Raw genomic sequence first — 26,051 nt, forward strand, 5'->3', positions numbered from 1 at the left:
CCTCTTGTAAATATCAATCAATCGTCTTAGACTTCATTGTTCCTTCACTGTCACAGCAATCATTCTCTGTTCTCGTTCTCTTTTCTTTGATCTTTATAATCTTCTACTTTCAGACATTTTGCTGTTCATTGATGATACATACTACTTATATCTGTCGATACCAATAGCACACATCACATAATCTTTAATAATAAATATATTTTTGTTTAATCCCAATGAATAGAAAAATTGTATTTCTGACGTTTCGTAACTTAATTACGGTCACTTCTTTAGAGTAGAGGAGTGGCTTACATTATGCCACGAGACGTCGCAAATATAGTTTTTCTACTCATTGTGATATAACAAGAAGTAGTGTATTTATTATTAACCCTCTACTCAATGTTCAATTTATTTAAAGCTATCAAGTCCAACCTTGGTATGGATACCTACATAATTTTTAAGTATAAAAAACTTAAATGAAGAATCTCCCTTTTCCTTAAGTTGAAATATGATGAATTATTGTACATTAAGTTGTAACAAGTTATTCATTATATGAAATATCAAATAACTCTATAAGGAATTTATGTGAAACATTTTGAAAATCTAATAATCCAGATTTTCGATCTATCAAGGTTTCTCACCAAGAGAATAGTTTTTACGATAGATCATTGATTAGTTCGGTAACACTGAACATTTGTTTAGTTGTAGTTTTAAGCTCTGAGATAGAGTTGAAATATAAACACAAGATATTTATATTTATCAGTGAGAACAGACTCTTTAGATGAGTGAGTCTGATTCATTATATAAAGTGGCTTTTGGTTGATGGTATTACTCAACACTTATTTTTATGATTCTTGTAATTTTTCGTTATTACCTGTTATACTTTACTATTCCCTAATACTCTTTTCTCGACTTTTGAGAATATATTTTTTGTGTTATGAATAGCGCTGAAGGGAATTACTAAGGTATGTGGTGATTAACTGATGAACGTCAGTCGGTAATCATTCACTAATTTATATGTTCGTAACATGGAGTGGAAGAGTAGAAAGAAGCTCTCTTGTTTACCTCTCAGTGCACATTTCATAATCTTTGGAATTAAAATGGTTATGTATTCTTGACAGAACAATTGTCTGCCATCCGATTGATGATGAACACAGTGTGAATATTTCAAAACTCTTCAAAGTAATTAGTCCTTAAACAACTTCGGATTTGCTACATTTCATTGAGGCTATCGTTGTTAAATGATCAGAACTGAACCTGTTTATTCAAAAGGATTAAACTTTAAATCTGTCAATACCCTCGTGGCTTCTAATTTTCATGATTCAGTAAAGGTCATAATTTAGAGTGTCTTCAATTGTTTTATTTTTCTTTTTTCTTGAGTCACTCGTTTTACACGGTTAATCTATTTGGCTTTAAGCTTGTTATTATGTAATCTTTGGTATAAATTTTATTCTCGCTTTTTATAAACATAAGTCTATATGGAATATGGGGAACCTGGAAGCACTGGACGGCCGTTCCGTCTTATTGTGCTTACTGCTGAGAAGTCCCACAATAGGACGAAATGATCGTCCAGTGCTTCCAGGTTTTCCATGGTGATCTAGCTTCAATTGACTAATGATTTCAACCATAAAATAACCCTATATGTTTCAAGACTTTTATCCCAGAATTTGCACATTTCTTAGCACATAAATATTCAAGGATTTTCACAGTTTAAAATCCTATACTTGATATTGTTATATTCTTGATATTAATTGATACTATATAAAGCATGCATAATCATAACCATTATTTCTAGGTTGTAACCAGCTGAAAAGAAACCATCAAACAATTAAGTTCATCCTATTCTGCTACATTTTTTCATGATTTAGCTAAAAGTACAAGAATGCCTACAATGCAGTATCTAGCACACATACTATTTGACGAATAGATTATAACTCCTGACATTAACCAAAAATGTATACTCTTCAGTCGATTGTTAATTCACTGTTGCATACATTTTCATTTTCTGGTATAACTTTCATGGAATTTTACACCAGTTTATTTACCTACTTTATGTATGTATGTAATTATCTTTTTGTGGAATATAAACGGAATAAAGGGGACTTGATAAAATATTATAGGCTGATAATTCTGTATCGTGCTATACATGTGATACTGTATAAAGTCATTATTATTATTACCACTGTCATTCAGTCATATCGTTAATAAGCTGAATTTGTATGTATCAATCATTGGTTGCCAACTCCGTAGTCTAATGATATTGTGATCACTTTGAAGTATGATGGTCTTGAGTCCGACTCATAATGAAATATTAATTCAATAATGTTAAAATGTCATGCAATTGGACAAAAAAGCTGTTCACTACTTCCAAATTTTAAATAGACTTGCAATGGATATCAGTCAGTGATGAAAACTGTTTACAGACTTTAATTAATAATAGGGAGGTTTCACTTAACAGTAGTAGTACAGTTTAGTATAGTTTTTGTAATTTAATGCTGAAAGTTTCATTCATGAGGTTGGTGAATATTGCATGACAATAACATTCTATGGGAAGATATTTTTATGCTTTAGTTATGGACAATTGTAGTAAACATATTCATAAGTTTTATTATTCTTGATATACTATATGTTAAGGATGAAGTGCACAGATGAATATTGAATGATACTTTGATGATAGCGATAATAAGGCGATCCTACATGAACAGATGAATTTATTAACGAATAAATCTATATGAAATTGAGCCAGATGGAGTCAATCTATATTTCTTACATATAAAACTCTGCGGTCACCTTTTCAGATAACACGCAGTATAGTTAACGCCTGGTGGAGTCAATTTCCATATCTGCTGGTGCATTCATAACAAAAAAATTAAGATGATTTCACAGTATTTCAAGATTGTAAACAACAAACTAAGGCAACCTGAGTTATATTATAGTGAACGGGAACACAAGTGTGTACAATCGAATGTATTTCAACACAAAATTATGGAACATCTTAGCAAAATCTGAGAACCATAAAGTAAATACTTCATTTGCAAAATATCAATCGATCGTCTTGCACTTCATTGTCCCTTTGTTTCCACAACAATCACTAACTGTTCTCATTCTCTTTTCTTCGATTTTCTTAACCTTCCGTCACTAGGTATTTCACTTTCGATCGGTGATACACACTACTTACGTCTATCGATATCAGTAGCACACAACACAGTATGATCATTAATAAACAATAAATAATGTAACAATGGTTATGGACCATAGTTTTTATTCATGAACGACTGAATTTTAAACCCTCATATAGGCTTAAAGAAACTCGCTTAAAAATATTTTCTTCTATTTACTTTCAAAAAGTACAAATTTCCTTACGGCTATTATAATTATTTTTAAGTCTGTACCACACACCATCTGTACAAAAATCTTTTAAAATATGCGTATAATACATTCTGTGAATATGTTCCTCATTTTATTTGTATAATTGTGTGTATGTGTGTGTGTGTGCAGTCATGGCAACATATCTTTTTTTTTACATTCAGACATAATGTTGGTAAAAATTTTGTAATCATTTTGTCTGCAAAAAAATTTGTTACCATCATGTAATTTGTAGAATATTATTTAGTTGTAGATTATTTTGTCCAATAATTAGCACTGTTGATTCTTTATTTCAATAATAATATCATCATTTCAGACTAGTACATAGTATGTTGAATGAATGATCTTTTTTTATTTGTTAAAATAGACAAAATTAATGACTAGATTGAATGTTAAATGTTACATAACCTCTTGACAGTCAATTCTTTGTGTAAATTATTCAAGTCTTTGATTATGTTAATAATCATGATATCTAAGTTTTATGAACAATGAAATAGTATGGAAAAAAAGTAGAAATGAAGATATATTCTCTTGTTTGTAGTAGGGTAGTGAACAAGAACACGAATGGGGGACAATCGAATGTATTTAAGCACAAATTACAGACTATCTTACTAAAATCTGATAACCATACAGTAAACAGTTAATTTGCAAAATAACAATCAATTGTCTCAACCTTGCTTCTGAAAATATCAGTCCATCTTCACTGGTTTCATTGGTCATGCATTTTCATAACGATCGCGTTTCGTTCCTGTTCTTTTCTTATCGATCATCTGCCAAAATATATTCTATGCCTGACCATATACTACTTATGTGGATATAAGTAACCAACACCCCAGTAGTTCACGTTTGTCTATTGCAAAGTTTGCCGAAAATATACATCATTTTTATAAATGAAAAGTTGCTCTATAGAGTTACAAGCTGTCACTAAACACTTACAAAAATGAAAGAAATTGTAATGATTTCTAATAATACTTGATACAAAAGTGTGCAATATACTATGAAAGTGGAATACATATTTTATTGAGTTAAAATTTCGACTGTTTGGTTAACTTTGAAGCAACCAGACTAAAAGATCCACATATTTACTCCTCAGAAAAAAACCATGAAATATGCAGGTCCTTGAATGTTTGATAATTTATTAATTAAAGGAACTTTTGGTAAGTCTTGCTAATTGAACTCTATACTCCGTTCCTAAGCTATTCTCGTAACCCCCAAGATAAAACTACATAGCAACTGGAACACGAGAGAAAAGACGCAAAATATGCGGGAAGCATTTTACTACAGAGGTTCGTTCATGTACGGAAAATATAGGGTTTTTATAGTATTTTAGAAGTCCTTGGGTTTTCCCGAAAATTCTGGGATGCTACTAAACATAGTAGCAGTGTAGTAATCAGCCAATCAGAAACTCTATATGTGACTTCACTTTCTTGATGTTTCTGGCAAAACTTCTAGTGACTGGATAAAATGTTTCTTAGTGTTTCCTGAGCCTTTCTTGTCTTTTGCAAGTTTTCTGGATCACGCCAACAACTCTCTACAGTAGAGTTTTCTCAAACAGTTCTTTTCTCATAAGTCTCTATAAGAAACATTGATTTAAAAGAGGATTATATAATTAACCGTAAAGTTAAACGAAATGAGAAGCTTTTGAAAAGTTTAGACAGAAACTACTTCTTGGAAGTTGAATCCATGCATTATAATAATGAGTACCATTACCTGATTCCCAAATGCTAAAATTAAGATGAACGGACAGATTTCTTCAACTGGAGTTTTATGAACGAGTTTGAAATGAAATATCTGGAAATCCTGACAAAAAAAATAATGTGATAAGTTTAGGAATAGTTTAGTTTCACTTACCATATTCGTATTCCGTAAATAAAATGTTAATACTCATTTTACCCATCATTAAAGTGACTTAAACAAATTATTAAGAGAAATTCATCTTTTATGGTATCTTCGTGGAATAATAATGCCTTTAATGTACATAAAGTGAGTGTGAATAAATAATGTTAATAACAGAAATGATTGCCAAACCCTAACTGAGGACAATTCAGAAGATAAAACAATTAGTCATCTGAATGGAAACATGCAAAAAATATTGACCACTTTTTTAACTATAAATGTACAGAATGACCAGCTAAAAATATTCTTACTAACTTATCAAATAAAAAAAAAGTTTTTAAACTGGAATATAAATGAAAGACTATTAAATGATCCGCAATGTTATACTAGGACTTTTCATAAATATTGCCCAATTATAACTTGTGTGAATGGATAATAGTTCTTTTTGGCAGACATTATAGATTATTTATGTATCACCCCACAAGATAATTTGAATATCCGAAGTTATGATTGTTCACGTTAAAAGTAAAGGATTCAACTAAGAGAATTAATAAGCTTCTATAACCTTATTCCAGAGTTGTGTATCCTTTTGTATATGTCAGTAGTCAGAACAACAAAACAATGGTGATTGTGATCGAATACGGTACTCGGAAGCACAAATTAATTGAGTGTTTAAATAAGGAATGTGACAATATATGTTTTTTTTTAATAGTTTCTAATGAATAAATTATTGTATTTGCCCCGAAAGACGAGTCTTGATAGATCATCAAACAAATTCTAAATCAGTTAAAAATGAATATGATTGAACCATGCATGTAGCGAGAATGGTTTTTGAGTGATTATAATTCTACCATTTTATCATCAATGCTCAATACTTAAACCATCAAAACTCATAACTTGGTGATACTATCATTTACATCAAGTCTAAAAATACAATATAACAAATATGAATCAGAAGGGGTTTTGTGGAGATTTAGTATTTTCATAGTTGAAAGCATGAGTCAATTGAAGCTAGACCACCATGGAAAATCTGGAAGCATTGGACGGCCGTTTCGTCCTATTATGGGAATCCTCAGTAGTGTGCATCCACGATCCCGCACTCGCGAGATTCGAACCCAGGACCTACCAGTCTCGCGTCAGAGCACTTAACCGATAGACCACTGAGCCGGCAACCAACGGCGTTAATTTGTAACTTCAACTGATCCACGAAGTTGAGCAACTGTTCACTGATTGTTTTAAGTGAGTTTATATCTCACAACAGATGTGGTTTGAACTCCCCTGGTCACTGCTTCTCACTAGAACTCCTGGATTTACCTCTCGAAGTCAGTCACTAGTGAGCATATTATTATTATTATTATTATTATCAGAAGGGGTTTTGTGGAGATTTAGTATTTTCGTAGTGCTACCAGGTTTTCCATGGCGGTCTAGCTCCGATTGACTCACGCTTTCAACTTTCAAAGATGTGAATCAAACTAATATTTCAATTTATACATTACGAATACATTTCACAACAAGAATGTTTAAAATGAAATGTCACGAAGATTCAACTTCTTGACAAAACGATGTTTTTTAGTCCAGTGATTTTCATTTAGTTTACCTACCCTTGTTATATTTCTTCACTGTTTCCCATTATTTTCATCATTATTGCTACAAGAAAAAACCAGGATGCCTGCAAATTTTGCTATCCTGATTAATTTATTTTAATTAATATGAATCGGTGATAATGATATAGTAGGTTATGTATAGTATTGCAGTTGTGTATAGTTGCATTACGGTCAGTAACAATAATTAGGATAGTAGCCAATATGTAAAATTACTTGTCAAAAATGTTTCTAACAGGTGATTTATATTCATAACCTTTCTGTATTTTATATATTTTTCTTTCTCATTCTTGCTTAACTTTACCATTTTTCCAAGGTACATATAATTTACCATTATAATTATCGTGCCATTTTCACTTGATGTTGTTTACTTGTATTTTCCCATTGTATCGTGCCATTGTTTTTTTTTATATTTGAAAGCTTTCTGAATCTAATTTCCCTTAAGATTAGTATTCTGTCTTAATTTCTTATAAATTATATTAAAGTGTATTTTGACTAGAACTGCTATTACTACAACAGTTTGATGAACTATTTATATGAAATCTTTAAAGAAAATTGGATCCAGTAGTTACATTCTTTAATCAAACGTCTTGGTATTGAAGTTGTAATTACTGAAACTTATATGAAGTGATTCAAGTTAAAATGAGTAGTGGTATGTGAAATCAATCAATAGTTTTGAGACTCAAGTCTTTTCAAGGGAATATATTTCTATAATATTATAGCGAACGAACACCTAGGTGGGTACAACCAATCTATCGTTTATCATAAGATTACAGAATATTTTGATAAAATATGAGAACCGTACATTGAATGCTTCATTTGTAAATCTTTCATCAATTGTCCTATACATTCTGTTTGATTCTTTCAATTCACAATTCTTCCCTATTCCCCTTTCTGTTTCCTTCAATTCTATCTTATTAGCCTTCTGTTGTCAGCCATTCAACATTCGATTGGTGTTACATACTACTTATGTCTGTCGACACAAATAGCATACACCATAATATCACTGCAACTATTTGATACAGTTTATCCAAACATTTATCCACATTTCACAGAGCCAATCAGTTTAATTGTATGAATTAACTAAATGATAGGAAATAACTTGTGTAAATCAAGATAGAAAAACATCTCCATCTACTGATTGCCTTGCCTATGAAATGATATTTTGAATTGATGCGAAACTATTTCTGAAGTCGTTATGTACGAAACATCACAGACTATTCTGAAGGTTTTAAAGCTAAGAACTCAACAGAAATTTATTTTAAAATAGTATTCATTCCAAAGAGTAGTCTTTCGTCTCATCTTTATTCGAATAATATAGGTAAGGATATGGTCATATACTGAAGCTTCTCTCTATTGTTACTTATTATCAAAAAAGCTAACAAAACGGCAAAAGAATAAATAACTAATATCGATTATTTAGGATAAAGTAAGAACCGATACAGACTTGAATTAAGATAAATTTATAACAACATATTAAATTTTTATATTTGTTCTACTTTATTATTTAGCTGATTCCATCATAACTCAAGATGTCGAAGAAGGAATTTTGGTTCGAATTTTATGCAATGTAAGTAGTGATGAGAAACCCGATGGTGCTGGTCCATTTCGATATGAATGGCGTAATCCAAATGGTACATTAGTTGGAACTCAATGGAAATTAGAATTGGGTCACATCAAAGTACATGAATCAGGGATATATGTCTGCCGTGTTTCATATGAATTTGATAAAAGACAAATGTCTACCAGCTCTGCAACGAAAATAAATGTTATTCCACGTAAGTTTTTTCACTTCCTATTCTCCATAGATCTAATGTAGTAACATTGATTCTACATTTAGGTTTCGCTTATTTATCTGTTGATATTAAAAAAGTATAATTATTATTGTTGGAATTTGGTTCATTGACTCAGAATCTCGACCTAACTATAGCATCTGAGCTAATTATGTATCTCCTGATCCGAGCAATAAAGTAATATCACCATATCTCACACACATCTGGTTCATAACACAGATAAATTACTTGTAACCCAAAAAAACTAAGAAAGTTGTGGTGTACCTTCCAAAATCTATAAGTTTATCAACTTTTTTAGCCATACGAGAACCTACATATGTTCTTTATGTAAAAAGAAAACTAGTTTTAAACATTATTTCAATGAATACTTAAGTAATACACATTCTCTACAATGTCATATTTGTGTTATTATCAAAAGAAACTTTAGTATTATGAAAAATTATAAGAACTACATAGAATTAATTATGTATTGTATTGTTAAATGTATTACGTGACGACGAATATAATAATATTTAGCAGTTTTCTGGTCGACATCATGAGTCAGTTGAAGCTAGACCACCATGGAAAACCTGGAAACACTGGACGGCCGTCTCGTCCTAGCATGAGACTCCTCAGCAGTGCGCATACATGATCCCACTCACGCGATTCGAACCCAGGATATATCGGCCCCGCGCACGAACACTTAACCTGTAGACCACTGAGTTGACATCCAATGGTGTGAATGAATAACTTCAACCAATCCATTAAATAAAACACACGTCCACCATTGTTTACTATCTTCCAACAGACTTGGTTGAACTCCACTGGTCACAGCTTTTCACTAGAACTCTAGGAAATATCAACTGATCGAAGTTAAAATACCACTTTGTTTAAATATTCTCGATGTCCAAGGATCACCATCTTCAAGTTTGAATTAGAAGTGTTTAGATATAACAGCGGTAACTGTTTTTGATAAGTGCTAGTGGAAATAATAAGACATAATAAGAAGAACTTAAAAATTATTTTTTACGACTTCATAGTAATCCAAACAACAACATTTCCTTTTGGGTGCTATGCACTACTTTGATTCTAATAATAGATTGTTGATCACCTGGTTTATTTGCTCCAGTGGACATTTGTGGGTATTGATCTACTAGTATATTTATGGGAATTATAGGTCAGCTGAACTCTAGTGGATATTTTTCACAGTATGCGGATTGAGATGAATGTTAGATGTTATTGAGATCATTAGCCAACCTAAGGGAAACATTCACTGTAGTTTTCAGTAGTCTACAAACTTAGAGGTATTAATTAAGTATTTATGTAAATTCAGGATAGAACTCTTTATTAGACGCTTCAAACAAAACGTTCAAACTACCATAGGGAACCAGGTGATAAAAATCCGTTTTAATAAATTCAGTAACGAAAGATAGTTTTAATACTTCTTATGGTATTCCTTAGAATTATTTTTCTTAGGTATTTAAATTGTCTATGACATATATTATGTACCAAACCTCCTCCTTCCTTTTGGCTTATTACTCTTCCACTGACCAATTATGTTCTAACCATAGTATATTTATGTATACATATTAATGCTTAAACATAATCTTTTTGTATGACACGTTAACCATCTATGAGGTTTAGTTTGCTACATAGATAAGAGGCATAAGAACGTAAAATTCTGAAGATATAATAAATTTTATGGTAATGAACGAAAACACAGGTGGAGACAACCAGGTTTTTTTTAGCACAGGATTACAAAATCTCTTAGTAAAATCTGAGATCCATGCATTAAATGCTTCATTTGCAAAATTTCATTCGTCCTTCCTATTCTATATGATTCTTCCAAGTCACAATTCTCTTTTATTTCCGTTTTCGTTTTTACTTCAACTTGATCTTCTTAGCTTTCTTCTGTCGAGGTTCCCACTTCCGAATGATATTACGTACTACTTATATCTGTCGACATAAGTAGCATACACCACAGTATAAGCAGAAATCTTAAAACTAATCATAGGATAAAAATAGCTGAAACAGATGAGATTAGCAGTATAAAGTTGTGTAGAACGTTGAATCCATAAACAGGTTTAAGTAAGAAGCTGTATTTGGTAGAGTTCAACCTTGTCCCACCGGAGACAATGGAAGAAAATCATGCAATGTCATGGATTGATTTAAGTTAAACATACACAACACTGAAAGCCAACACAGTGGTCTACATATTGAGCGGTTGCTCGTCGGACCGGAAGTCTTTGTTTCGATTCATGCGTGCGGGGTCGTGCACGTCCACTGCTGTGGATTTATATACTAAGAAGAAACGATTTTCCACCACCTCCAGGTCTCAGTGGTTGCCTAAATTAGGTCGGGTCATGATATTAACAAAATGAGATTAGTCATTGTTTTAGATAAACATATCACTAACTTTGTAAGTAAGGATGGATAGTGGCTAGCAGTGGAATCCAGGGCGCGCGTTTCGTCCTATTTGGGACTCGTCAGCTGGATGTACCTGCATCTCAGAGTTGATGTGCACTCTGAGACTCGAACCTAGTAGCTTTTGCTTTAAACGCCGTCGCGTTATCCACTCGGCTACTGAGTCGTAATAGCCACTTGCTTGTGCAATGGGGTGAAATTCAAATTCACTTAGTATTGTTTATGAATTAAGGCTATATTGAGGCAATACGCACAGTATGCACATATGCCAAATAGAGACTGGCCAGTTGCAGTGCTAAACATCAGTGGGAAGATTCAAACAAACAATACTAAGGGAATTTATATCACTAACTGTTTTGAAATGGAATCAGAAACTTGATGAAGGAATCGGATGATCAGTTTGAACGAGAAGCTATACCATTATTATTATTATTATTATTATTATTACTAGTATGATTAGACTTTAAATAATGAACTAGTGAAATAATAGTGAAATAATATTAAAACCAGTTAAACAAAATAAAGAAGGACAAACAACTAAGTCATCTTCATGTCGGTGAATTGATTAGTGATACTGGTAGTTAAATAACCATATTAATCAATCTATATACTATAACAAGTTGTATTAGTAGACGAATTTTATTTCTTAAAATGCAACTTTACTATGTATAAATGTTTAATGAAAAAAAGGTCAAACATTTTATGAGAGAATTAATTATAATGAATGTTCACGAAATAACCCAATCAATATTATAATGTGAGGTATCACTAAGTGTTAAACTGTAGTGTACAGTAAATTTTAAACAGTTTCTAGGGAAAAATGATCCGATAAGTGGCCTTATCATTTGATTAGGATGAAAAGTATTGATTCGAGTTTTTATTCAATCAAAATTCATTTGATTTCAGTATCTAAGTTTAATTAGTTAACATAATGACTTATGAATATTGAAATAATAGTTTGATACAAATCAATGATTTTAATCAGTCAAACATAAATAGACTGAATGGATATGATATCCTTAAAGTGTAATCAGGTTCATTTGGATATGTGATGACAAATTTGATTATATATTGGAATCAGTACAGTATTTTAGTGTTAAAACTGATGAAATTATTAAGGTTGATATTAGGACAATTAGTTATTTTTTCCAATTCCATGGTCCTTAGTTATTTTGAAAGCTAAAACTTACAGTGCAGACCATTGACAATCTGTTATGTCTTTAGCTATACGATTATCGCGAAATACGATTGCTAATTTAGATACATTGACTTAAACGATCATACTGATGACACATAAACCTGTACGAGCAGCCTAGAGTTCCTATTGGTCCACCGAGAATAATAGCCACTCTCTTAATCCAGCCAGTTTAGTCCAGAACGCCGATATCAGCCTTCGCGATACTAATCATATATTTTAAACATACTTAGTTTATATACAAGTAAAATCAGACCACATCACATCATAAAATAGAAACATTTGTACAAGATGAAGCTAAAGGTAGCTGTGATTTTGAGAAACTGTTACTAATAAATTGAGAATATCTCCAGAACAGTAGATCGCACGATAATGGTCAATAAGTCAAATAAAAGCTTATAATGAAAGGAATATGAATATACATATAATATAGTCACCTAATAGTGATACGATAAGAATATTCGTGTAATATTAGTTCATAAATAATAACTAGCGGTTATCATTCATTTATTCCCGTCCAGATATAACATAATCGTTGATCTGATGTTCAATATTTATTGATTAAAAATTTTATTGATTGATTAATTACACAATTTAAAAAAAATTATGTAATGAGGATAACTGAGCACATAATTAGCGCTTTCATATTTCTGAAATTAAACCTTTTCTGTATGTTTTCCGTCGTGAAATAGTATGATAGAACTAGTTAAAAGGATTCACTAAATTTAAAATTGGAAAATCCTTTTCGTTAAACGAATATACTAGCGCAAATACTACTCTAAGAGTACCACATACACAAGGTCAAAATGCTTTTGGCTAAGAAGCTGACATACATTTAATAGGGATGGTTATGTTAGATTTGAATTCACCATGTGGCTTATCGTTGATTTAGATACATTAGTCCCAGCTTTCTGTCGTCGTACGCTCACCTTTGGTATGATTGATCGCATTTTTCAATTTCAGTAATTCTAAGATTTAGAATACTGAAGAATATATATCTTCTAAACTACACCTCTCTCTCTCTCTATATATATATATATATATATATATATATATATCAGTAAAGTAATAAAGCTGAGCGTCGATCTTGGGTAGATGTTAAATAGAAACAATAAACTTATTTGATTTTCATAGCTTAAGTGGAAAGTATAGTCATAAAATAAAAGTAGATTTCGGAACATAATTTTTGTCACTAGTTTCATCTACTTTTATAATCATATATGCTTCCAAGAAACCACTTGCTTACGGTGTAGAGGATTAATTCCCCTATATCTGACTCCAACAAATAAATAATATCCCACTAACTGAGTATTTACTGCAGGCTAAATCTCCTAGTAGAATTATGGGATTGCTCGAGATTATTCAAAAGCCTGAACACCAGTTATAGAGATAGTTTATTGATGAAGCTCGGTTAAAAATCCGCAAGCGTACAGATAGCAAGCACACCGGGAAAACAAGTGTGTATGAGTGTTAAAAATCATATATATTTATGAGTGTTAATGGATTGTGGATAAATTATTGATTGTCTTTGTGTACAACCAATGAGAGAACAGATTAAAGATTGATGTGCAGACATATGCGCTCAATCAGACTCACACATAAATTTACAAAGTGGATTAATGTTAGGATTACAGAGAGCACACAAAAAATACAGTAGTTGAATGGGCTTGCTACAACGGTATTATTGTATAGTCTGTCTAAATTACGTAATTTAGTTTATCTTGTCAAAGGATTACTGAAATTCTACAACTTGTTGAGTTCTTAAATTGTTCACATTAATCTCATGGTCATGACAACTTTAATTATTCGGTAATATTCAATTGCTTCTAAGATTTTCTGATGTGGTGTATAATTCGACAAGTTTTCAATTTCTTCCTATAATAGTTCAGATTTCAGTTGTGTAATATCTTGTGGATTGGAAAAGTTACTCACTGAATGTTCTAGTATCCACGATTTGTCGTACACTTTAAAGAAAGATAATCTTTTTTTAATTTTGTTTAATTACTATAAACACAGAAACGGCAAATACAAAATTGTTAATCTAAATAGACTAACAGGGACTATAATTTAATCATTCTTTTCTCCTCACTTAATTTCTAATTTGAAAACTGGAGTTCAGCTTACTTAATTTCCCTCTAGGTTAAGTCATTACCATAAAGACAAATCACTCGAAAAGATTCTGTGGTTGTTGACATAAACATCGAGTTTAATCTTCATTGGTGCCATAGGTAGTTTGCCTCATTCACTTAACGTTGTTTAAAGAATTTTTGTGAATGTTATTCATCAGTATTATTTAAAAATCGAATGAAACTTTCTAAAATACACACATACTTTGAACTGTGTTATCATTTTTAGAAGTTGAGTTATTTCCTAATTAACATTGCTTTGGTCGGTCGTTAAAAACTTTTCGTACAGTGCTCATTTGTTTACTACAGTATCAGTAATATTTTGAAATAGATAACTACTTTATAAATATCTCAAGTTATCCTGTTTATAAACAAATCGAAATATTAGCCTCTAATAATGTCAAATCTTTGGTATTGTTTTTATTGCATAGGTGCCGGTGTAATATTTCCAGGTATTCGTGGAAACGTATTAGAAGTTTTAGAAACAGGTGATATTTTGCAAGAATGTCAGGTAGTCAGTGCGAAACCATCTCAGTATAACTTTCAATGGTTTGGTCCAGATGGTCGTTTAATATCTAATTCCGCATTTCTTCAAAGAGACTATATAACAAGACAACGAGATGAAGGTATTTACCGATGTGTGGCTAGTCCTGTTGAAGAAGGAAGATTACAAGTCGAGAATAGCCTAATTGTAACCACAGCACGTAAGATTAGTGATACTGTTTAAGTTATCGACGTGTAGTTTGTTCAAATAGGTACAATTGTATTTTGTGGGGCATGAAAGAGGCGTCTTACTTATAAAGTAGAAAATCAAGTTTAGTTCATTGTAAGAAAATTGTATTCGACTTCAAACATTTATTCAATGCTAAATTTGTTGGTAAATTTACCGTGGAAAAAGAAGATAAGCGAAACTCAGAAAAAAATGTAGCGAGAGTCTTTTGGTTCAATAAATTTCTACTGGATGCCATTCACAAAAGTCTTCAATAATAAAAGTTTATACTCGTAAATGAAAATGAGTATCGGAATAGAGGGAAACTACACTCGATCGAAAGATGTTTCTAAACTAAGGCTTTCAGCATTCAACTATGCTCATAATATGGGGAGATATTTTACTCTGAAATGAAGAAGCTACAGATTGCTTTTTAGTTTTCAATGATTTTCTACTTTTTGTACTGAGAAATGATGTTTCCATTAGTTATTAACAAACTAACAACTAAATACTTACTATTGCTATTATAATATCATTATTGAACTAAAGAAAGGTGTATTGTAGCTGAGCTTCTTTACTTCATTATTTGTTTGATCTAGACTTTTGTTTATTATGGTTATTCGTAGTTTATCACAAATGTTAATCAGTGTACTTTAGGTGTATAGTTCAAGATCACTATAGGATTTCAGTGAAAATATAGGTGGATTTTCAATAATGTATGAAAAGAGTTTGTTTGATATTGACTAATTTTTAACAGTAAAACTCTACAGTTCATGATTCTCAACTTCTTTTTCTTCTTCAGCACTACGTTTCCAGATTACAACATTAGAGGAAGACTTAAATATTGGTGGTTTTACACATCGCCGCATAATACTAGTTGATTCATCTAAACCAAATCTTACTACTCGTGAAACTTTTATATACCAGTGGTTAGACACAGAGATGAATCCAATTCTTGATTCAATGGGGCCGGATTTACGTATCAACTTTCATAGTCCTTCAGATTTTGGACGGTATTCAGTTCGCATCACTGGCTTGAATTCTGGCTACCAAAGAGATCTGAGTACTTATATTACTTTGGATGGTAAGAATTAAAAAAAATTACAAAAAGTTGTTTAACCAGTTTTTATGCACCTAACAGTCACTAGTTATAATTCAAGTTGATTCAACAGGAATAATTAAATGAAACACATAATTCACAGTAAAAAATCTGTTTCCTACAATTTAGAAAGGTAGATTTTACATCAACTGTTTAATATCACGAGGATTTACACATATGTTTACTTATTATTTTTTCATTTCATCCAGGTTCACCGTCATGTTCTTCAAAAATACAACAGACTGTGGTCACGTTTCTAATACAATTAACACCCTCTTGATGAACTCAATATAATCTGTTAAGGTTTAATAAAGACATAACAATTAATGAAAAATTTAAAAGCCTAATTAAGCAAATAAATTATCATCAGATGGGGATTTGTGAAGATTTTAGTAATGTAATAATTGAATTCATGAATCAATTAAAGCTATACCTCAATGGAAAACCTGGAAGCACTGGACGGCCGTTTCGTCCTATTGTTGGATTCATCAGAACTGCGCATCCACGATCCCACTCACGGGATTCGCACCCAGGAACTATCGGCCACGCGCACGAACGCTTAGCCTGTAGACCACTGAGTTGATATCCAATGGTGTTAATGAATAACTTCAACCGATCGATTAAATACAGCAAACGTCCACGATTGTCTTCAGTGAGTTACTATCTCATAAGAGACTTGGTTGAACTCCACTGGTTACTACTTCTCACTATAACTCCAGGAAATACCTCTTGAAGCCAGTCACTAGTGAGTACATGATGATTATTATCAGAAGGGGGTTTTGTGGATGCGCACCGCTCAGGAACCCCATACTAGGACGAAACAGCCTTCCAGTGCTTCCAGGGTTCTCATGGTGGTCTAGCTTCAATTGACTCATGATTACAACTATTGTATAAATTACCAATAATAAATGCTATTTAACCTATTTATTCAACCTAGTTTGAAGGTATTTAAATAATTATTTATGATATTATAGCATACAATCAAACTAGATCCTATAAATCACCTAATAAAAATAATACTTAAATTGTGTCTGATCAAATAATAAACTTACACTCCTTTAGCAAATAGTTTGTAAATTATTCGTAGATATATGTAGGCTAACCTCTAGTTACCATTTCTGTACCCACTAATAATAAAAAGAGTATGATTAATTTTATTATGGAAAGATATCATATTTTATAACTTAAGAGGCATTTTCATGATGCTACTCGTGGATGTAAGTTTTAAGTATACCGTGTGATCCATTATTCAACCATGTCAGTACAAACTGAATAGAATGTAGTTCTAAGTATCAAAAATGTAAAAACGAGCTGAAAATTTTTTAATGCAATTATTAAAGTTGCTAAACTTTGTTACAGGTCGAAATGGTGAAGTGGAACCAACTTATTCTGTTGTAATTCGAGAAATTTCTGGTCCCCTTTATTTAAATGCACGATTAGAATTGGAATGTTCTCCAAGACCACCAAATTCAGCAGCTAGAATTAATTGGCTTGGCCCAGATGGAATGGTAGTTTCCGATTCTAGTAACATAGTATTTGAACGTTTTCAACCTCATCATCAAGGAAGGTATACATGCCAAATCTTATTACCGAATCAAATTATTTTACGTCAAGTATGTTCACTAAAATTCAGTTTTCTAAATAATGTTTGAATCAAATATTATGGTAATTTTAAATAACCAAGTGTCAGAAGCTCAATTTTTTACTTAAAACAATACTGAATTCCTGTCGATTAATCAAATTCTGTACTTGCCATTACCATCTACCTAATAGCTTAACTGATAACAAATTAAGAAAAATTCCAAACTAGTTATTCAGAAATTAATTTTCTAACTATGGAACTCAAACGATAGTCTCAGTGACAAAGTAGCAATATTTGCAACCGCTTAACTACCCTATTGTGGAGAGCAGAGTTACAAGTTATCATGAGTTGAATAAAGTTTGGAAAAATAATTTTATCATAATAAGTATAAAACTATGGTATGAATTTAGTTTGAAGAGTTTAGAAGGTTCTTTCAGCTTTTTATCCGAAAAGCTATCGAAAGTCAGAAAGACGGTGGCTCATTGCTTGTTATACTACTTTGATTGACTACTAGTTCAATAAAGGATATTTAATGTTAGCGTTATAAAAAGTTTAAATTAGCAATGCTTTAGTTGATATATTTGATTGATTTTCTCTCTCCAATCTATTAGAGTGTAGAATTGGTTGTTTCCGGGACATCAACAGAAATTCCAGAACCTGACAGACACTATACAATTCGAATTATTCAATCACCTACATATTTCAGATATAATGATGCTGTACACCTGCAATGTGTTGTTTCTCCTACACCTCCATTGGTATCTTATGAGTGGTTTAAAGATGGAGTACTTATTGGACGACAAGCAGATATCCGTATAGAGAGATTTTCCCCAGATGATGTTGGTCGGTATCAATGTGTTGCCCGACTTGACAGTATGGTACTTACATTTAACAGTACAATATCTATTGACGATGGCACAGGTATGCTGTAATAAAATTTTACTCAAAAATCCTTAATTTATTTTACCAGGAATTAAATGTTTCTGCATAGCCACTTGAAAAAATTCTTAAACCCTTCAAAAGTCAGCAATTACTATTGTCTAAGGTTCACATCTTCAAGGGTTCACGTTAAAAAAAGGAAAATAGTTGTCTTTTAATACACTGATTATTCAGTTCATTGTTTAATTCACATTAAGCCATCGCCAAGCTCATGTGCTAATCTAATTAATTATATTGATAAGATATGTATTTAACATAAAACAATTTATCATTTGATTGTAACATACTGTAGTGAACAGAATACGGGTGGGGACAATCGAATGTATTTGACACGTAAATTACAGACTATCTCACTAAAATTTGACAACCATACAGTAAACAGTTATACGCTCGTATGATGATGTCGTTCAGAAGGACGATGAAAGCTCCACGACCAAAACATCCATCTCAGAGAACAAACCCACATCAAAAGTAAACAGTTAATTTGCAAAATAACAATCAATTGTCTCAATCTTGACCGTTTCTTCCGCAAATGTCAATCCGTAGTTTTCGGTTGTTATTGTACTTGCATTTTCATACCAATTCCGTTCTTTTGTTATCGATCTTCTACTGAGATAGATTTAATGCCCGACCATCATTATATACTACTTATGTGAGTATAAGTAACCCACACCACAATACTACTCGAAAAGTTGAAAATACTATTGAACTCATTATAACAATAAATGATAATTATAATTAGTATTTAGAACTATAAGGTTTCAATGAATTTAACAAACAACATCAAAGAAATGGTACAAGTGATTTTTCATTTCATTCTTTTCAGAATGAAGATGAATTCTCGAAAATGTTTATTATTATTATTAGATGACTGTCTGATGGCGCTCGAAGTTGATTTTTTTCCATAATAATTTCTTCAAGACACTCAGGTCGTATACATAACAATAAATATTAATCACTTGTAGTCCATTGACATCAATAACAGGAAAACTAAAACCCTTACTTAAAGTTTCATATCATAATGGCAAGCTAATGACTATCTGGACGTAGTCCCTCTTCTGATAATGGGTTAGGGCTTGAGTAAAAAATCATTGGTGTCAAGTTTCCTTCTGAACAATAATACTGGGATTCCATCCAGTTGAGGAAGCTAAAATAAAATGTAACATATGACTTAAAATCCACTGTTAGACATGATCAGACAAACTGGGTGTTAAATATTTCCTGATAGATCACAAAATGGGAAAGGAATATATACGATCAAGTTAAATGTAGGCTAATTATCTTCGTAGATACAAATTGGACTACATTATTCTGTCAGTTGCAATTATGAATTAATATCCACTCGACAGCTTCTAATATGTGTGTAATTGATATATTCAGTCAATTATATAAAAAATCGATGGCAATTTCGCGATGACGATAAATTTCATGAAACGTAGGTTGTGATCACCAGTTGTCACCTTCAATAATTTACTGTATCTTCTGTATTTAAAATGGTTAGTTAACTTAGATGAAAATTTAATGCATGCCATCATTAACTGCGAATTTAAAAGATATAGAGAAAAGCTAAACAGAAGTGATAAGGACAGTGAGAGAGAACAATAAATTATTTTCTAATGGAAATAAGAAAATAGTAATACATTAGCTTGTTTTATTGCAAAAGTCATTAAAAGAACCAATAATCAAGCATTAGTGAAAACATAAGTTATTCGAAAATAGTAAAATGAAGGTTTGCTGCAACTACGATAAAATTACATGAGAAGGGACTAGAAACGTATAACATGAAAAGAAAAAAAGAACTATAGATGTATTAGATAAGGAAGTTTGATAGATAAATCCATTTTTGTATTTCCTGTTTGGATCTTCTAATTGATGTTTAGGACTGCAACTGGTCAGTCTCTTATTGGCATATGTGCATCCTGTGCGGATCACCTCGATATTCCTTTAAGTTACAAGCATCATAAGTAGAGATCGGTAGTGTCTATCAATAGAATCCAGGATGCGCGTTTCGTCTTATTTAGGACTCGTCAGCCGTGTGGGAAAATCCAAACAACCAAAACAGAAATGAATTGAAGCTTCACCTCATTGCATAAACTAGTGGCTATATTAACTCAGTAGCTGAGTGGATAACGCGATGGCGTTTGAAACTAAACTGTACTAAGTTTGAGTCCAGGAGTGAACATTGACTCTGGGATTCAGGCACGTCCGGCTGACGAGCCACAAATAGGACGAAAAGTGCATCCTGGGTTCCATTGATAGCCGCGATCCATCTCCGTTTATAATATTCGATAGATAAGTCTTTAAAAAGATGAATTGTTTTTTGTTTTGCACACTGTTTCTCTTAAAGAAGTAGTAACAACACCCTGTTGTGTATAACATTTGGTAACTTTAGTAGTCTTCTCCTCAAACCCTGAATACAATCGACCGATTTTCATACGTTATTTGATGGCTAGGAAATCATGTGACAATACTTTGTTTTTTAACAACCTTGTCATGCCATCATCAAAAAAACATTTCGTTTTGATATTTAATTTTGGTAGAGACCCAGTTTATAGTTATTGAATAGTTCATCTTCTAGACAACTGCTCTCACCGGAGTACATAACGTTTAACGTAGCTATTCGAAAAGAAAGAATAAATGTCTCCTGACCACTAGTACAAGTAATAACATCTAAATGTATTTCATTCTCTTTCCACTACCTTTATCTTAAGATATTCTTAAGACGATAAAGATAAATTTTATTCTGTCAAATCTACTTGAGCAATCATAGTTGGTCTAAGACCAGGGTTTTTATCACCTCAGAAGTCATTATTAATGAATATTAATCTATATTAGGAATAATCAAGTTTTCAGCAACAAAATATTTGAAATTAGCCGACTATTTTTTAGGGAAACCCATATTCACCTCACATTTATTGCTATAATAAGCCACTTCAACCAGCAGCTCCCAACGTACACGTCTTCAATGACAACTAGACATTTCATGTTGGTAACTTTATGGAACAGATTTTGAATTAATTCAAATGACACATTAAGTTCCAAATGAATTTATTTAACTAAGAAATTCTTTTCTATGGTTTTATATCCGGAATCATATGATTGTATATATGTGATAAATTATAGGTCAATGAATAAGTGTATAAAATTTAGGATTTTGTTAGTATCTATGTGCATCATGACTACATAATTTTAAATAAAGAAATAATCATTAAAGGATATGATTTATCGAACCTGAAAAATGTCTAATCGATAAGTTGAACGCATTAATTATGAATTTTGTCAAGCTGAAAATGATAGAGGTGTATAAATGACAATCAAGAATTGTGATTAGAATCAACGTTTTTAGTAATAATAATAAAATTATGCAACATAGGACCATTCCTACAAATGTAGAACTGAAAAGGTGATAGATATAACCAGCATAGAAAGTATATAAGGTAAAAGTCTGTCTTCGCTCACGTTTATAGTTATTTCATTTATTTACTTTGATTATAACCACGTTTCAAGACCAAGTACTTTATAACATTTAATGATATCATATGGGGGGTTTGTGAAGATTTTAGTAATTTTACAGTTGAGATCATGAATCAACTGAAGCTAGACCACCATGGAAAACCTGGAAGCATTGGACGGCCGTTTAGTCCTATCGTGGGCCTCCTCAGCAGTACGCATCCACGATCCCGCCTCGCGAGATTTGAACCCAGGACCTATCAGTCTTGCGCGCGAGCCCTTAACCACCAGATCACTGAGCCGGCACTTAATGAAATCACCTCAGGTTATAAAGAATATTTCTAGCTTAGAATAAAGGTGCTGTGAGTGCTATGTTATCTGTAACAAACGGTATTAACAAACTGTTTAGACTTCAATGAAGTCACCTAAATTTCCATTAGCACATACTTATATGGTCTTTAGAAGCAAACCATAACAATGCATTATATCTTTAATTAGGCAAGCGACGAGCGGTAGTGTGTAATAGATTAAAATACTAATTTCTATCATCGTTAGTAATATATCACTCTCTTTCAAATCCAGATATAAGAATAAGTTAACGTGTTTCGTTAATCATATTAGCATATTCACTCAGTATTACTTACTTAGTTTTTCGATCAATGTATCATCGTTGATTTAAAAATGGGAGTCAGAAGATATCTTTTCAGGAGATTATCGCTTTGATTTTATACTTTTATTCAATTGTGATATATATTCTAAGTTTCCTTAACATTTTTATAGAAGTATTTATTGTATTTCGCAGGAGCGATGTTGACAACAAGAAGTATATAACATTTTACTGAAATTATTAGTCGTCTTAGGTGTAAAATATGTGCATACCCCGTGGTATCGACAGTCACATTTATTATAATCTTGATTTGAAGCTCATTAAGAAGTGGTCACCTAACATTTAACAATTATGTTTAAAATTTTAAGCAGTATTTTTGTTTACATCAGTTTGTGTTGCTGTCCAATAATAAGGTCAATTATAAACGAATTTATGAAATACAGACGACTAAGTTAATGTTAAATCAACATAAAAGACTATCATTCTAAAGGGTAGCTTATAAAAACAACCTAACTTAAAAAGCGAAACCATTATTTATATACTCTACAAAGAAGATAAATAAAAATTAGCAAATGTACACTTACATATATAAACACTAAAGTGTCGAAACATGTCACTCTTTTTTTCAATTATAAACAAATCATTCGGTCATCAGAAACACTGACGTTATTGCTGTAATATAATATATGGTATGTACCATTAAAATACCCATACAACTTAACAGTCATAAGTTTACTAATTTCATAGTACTTACAAAAGTTATTCAGTAGCAACTATACCCCTTCTGAAAATAGTTTATCATTATCCTATGATGAAATTTAAAAGAAATATAGTTTATATATTTATTAGTAATAATGAAAGATTACAAAGTAATAATGTAAAAAAAGTGTCATTTTAAAATTTAGATGTGAAGCCGTGATTGACGAAAGTAGTCGGAATGATTTAGTTCACATTATAAAAATAGTTATTCTTTTTAAATTCACTTAGTATTGTTTGTTTGAATCTTCCCATTGATGTTTAGGACTGCAACTGGTCAGTCTCTTGTTGGCATATGTGCATACTGTGCGTATTGCCTCGATATAGCCTTAATTCACAAGCATTATAAGCATAGATGGATAATGGCTAGTAGTGGAGTCCCAGAGTGAACATCAACTCTGAGATGTAGGTACATCCAACTGATGAGTCTCAAATAGGACGAAACGCGCGTCCTGGATTCCATTGCTAGCCACTGTCCATCTTTGCTTATAGTTATTCTTTTTCTTCTAAATATAAAAAAATTTTAAGAAATCTATATAAAACGGTAACACCTATTTTCAGTCAGTTCCTAGTTCTACTTACTTCACTCAGTATTTGATGTAGTTCAGTATATCATAACCTACATTTTATAAGACTTTCGTTTATAATTCCGAACAGAACTAACGAAGAATTTTTGACACGTATTCCCATCATTTTGAATTAAAAATGAAAAAAAACTCCTTGACTTTCAAAGGATTCTTTTTTTTCTGGCAATGAAACAGTTAATAGCAGTGTCTTATACTTCAACCAATAACTAATGAAGGGACCAGTTGATCTATTTTTCATTACAATGAATAATACAATCAGAAAGAAATCAACAATATAAAATAGAAAAAAAGTATGTAACACAGACTTTGATTATTTTCACTCGACATGTTGAATGCGATATTTATTTTGAAATAAGTTTCCATAAACCCCCTTTATCAGTCTATCATTGTATCTGTCTAAACTGAGCCTTAGAACAAAATTACATTAGATTAGACTCTGTCATATTAACCACATTTTCAGTCATATTATTTATACTTTACTCAAAAAGAAGCTTTTCTTTTTATTATTTTTCTAATTAGGAGTGGATTTAATCATGCGACCTAATATAATATATATTCCAGCATTTCATCCATTTGAAATTGAATGTTTATCTATACGTACCGGTTTATCACCTATTGCTATATTTGGTAATGGTGCACCTATTGAATCAGATAATCGTTTTACAATTACAAAACCAAACGAACAAAGATTAATTATAAAAGCTACAGATGGTTTATCTAGTGTTTATAATGGTTTACGTATACGGTAAGTGAGAAAAAATTTATTACAATCGATAGAGTTTTATTTAAAAACAAAATTTTTATATATATAAAAAAACTCACTCGGTATTGTTTGTTTGAATCTTCCCATTGATTTTTAGGACTGCAATTGATCAGTCTCTTATTGACACATGTGCATTATCTACGGACTGCTTTGATATTGTCTGAAGTCACAAGCTTTATAAGCAAAGATGGATACTGACTAGTAATGGAATCTATGACTCGCGTTTCGTCCTATTTGGGACTCGTCACTTGCACAAGCAAGTGTCTATCAGGACTCAGTAGCTGAGTGGATAACAAGATGGCGTTTGGAGCGAAAGGTACTGGGTTCAAGTCTTAGAGCGAACATCAACTCTGAGATGTAGGTACATTCAGCTGATGAGTCCCAAATAGGACGAAACGCGCGTCCCGGATTACATTGCCAATCTCTGTCCATCTTTGCTTATAAATAAAAACGTTGAAAAATATGATTTTGTTCAATGTTCAAATAACACAATGTAATCATTTAATGAGCATCATTATATTATGAAATAATAGTAACATAACTTAGAATTAATCGATTAAAACAAGAAAGAAAATTGTTTGAGAGAATTACTGCAGTTGTGTCACTTCAAAATTAGTTGTAATGACGGTTTTAAATTCATTTGTGAACATTATCAAAAACAAGCGAATAAAGAACATATTTTATTGTTGTCATTCTAAGCGTTTTAGCATTGTGTAATTATTATGAATGAGAATACTGGTAGGGTGAAACGATTATATTTTAACTCATAATTACGATTATGTAATAATCATACTTTGAATACTTCATTTACAAAATTTTGATTAATTGTCTCAGACTTCATTATTCTTTCATTTCCATATCAATTACTCCTTATTCCCATTCTTCTCTCTTCGACTTTTTCCAACCTTCTTCTGATAGGCATTCTATTTCTGATTGACGTTATATAATACTTATTTTTACATATGTAACACACATTACATAACTATCTAACATATTCGGTAATACAGATCAATATAAATGGCATATAGTTTGGTACACAAACGAGTATTGAAGTTAAAAACAGTGAATGAATCTGTTATTTAAATGAAGCAATTAAAAAACGATCGTACCAAAGTGATATGGATCCATTAGTGTTAAAATAATCAAATAAATTAAAAGCTTCTTTCCTTTCCTTTTCTGTTTTTTAATTATCGTAATCTCACAATGAATATAAATTATTGAATATGTCTTTTGTGTGCACTCACAAAAACGTAGAAGAAA

General features: G+C 31.6%; 1 protein-coding gene across 1 annotated transcript in view; it reads left to right on the plus strand.

Annotated features, from left to right (window-relative positions):
- The window catches only part of Smp_159420 (low-density lipoprotein receptor (ldl)), a gene marked incomplete at both ends in the record, with an annotated part of 48,360 nt that overhangs the window by 11,161 nt on the left and 11,148 nt on the right, over positions 1-26,051 (plus strand). The window contains 6 exons of the mRNA XM_018789638.1: positions 8,294-8,560; positions 14,731-15,003; positions 15,811-16,092; positions 17,467-17,720; positions 18,301-18,610; positions 24,548-24,773. Of these exons, the coding sequence (XP_018655061.1) occupies positions 8,294-8,560; positions 14,731-15,003; positions 15,811-16,092; positions 17,467-17,720; positions 18,301-18,610; positions 24,548-24,773 (1,612 nt within the window). The remainder of the gene's footprint in view (positions 1-8,293; positions 8,561-14,730; positions 15,004-15,810; positions 16,093-17,466; positions 17,721-18,300; positions 18,611-24,547; positions 24,774-26,051) is intronic.

This window comes from Schistosoma mansoni, chromosome W (assembly GCF_000237925.1).
Source record: "Schistosoma mansoni strain Puerto Rico chromosome W, complete genome".
In the NCBI taxonomy this organism is placed as follows: Eukaryota; Metazoa; Platyhelminthes; class Trematoda; order Strigeidida; family Schistosomatidae; genus Schistosoma; species Schistosoma mansoni.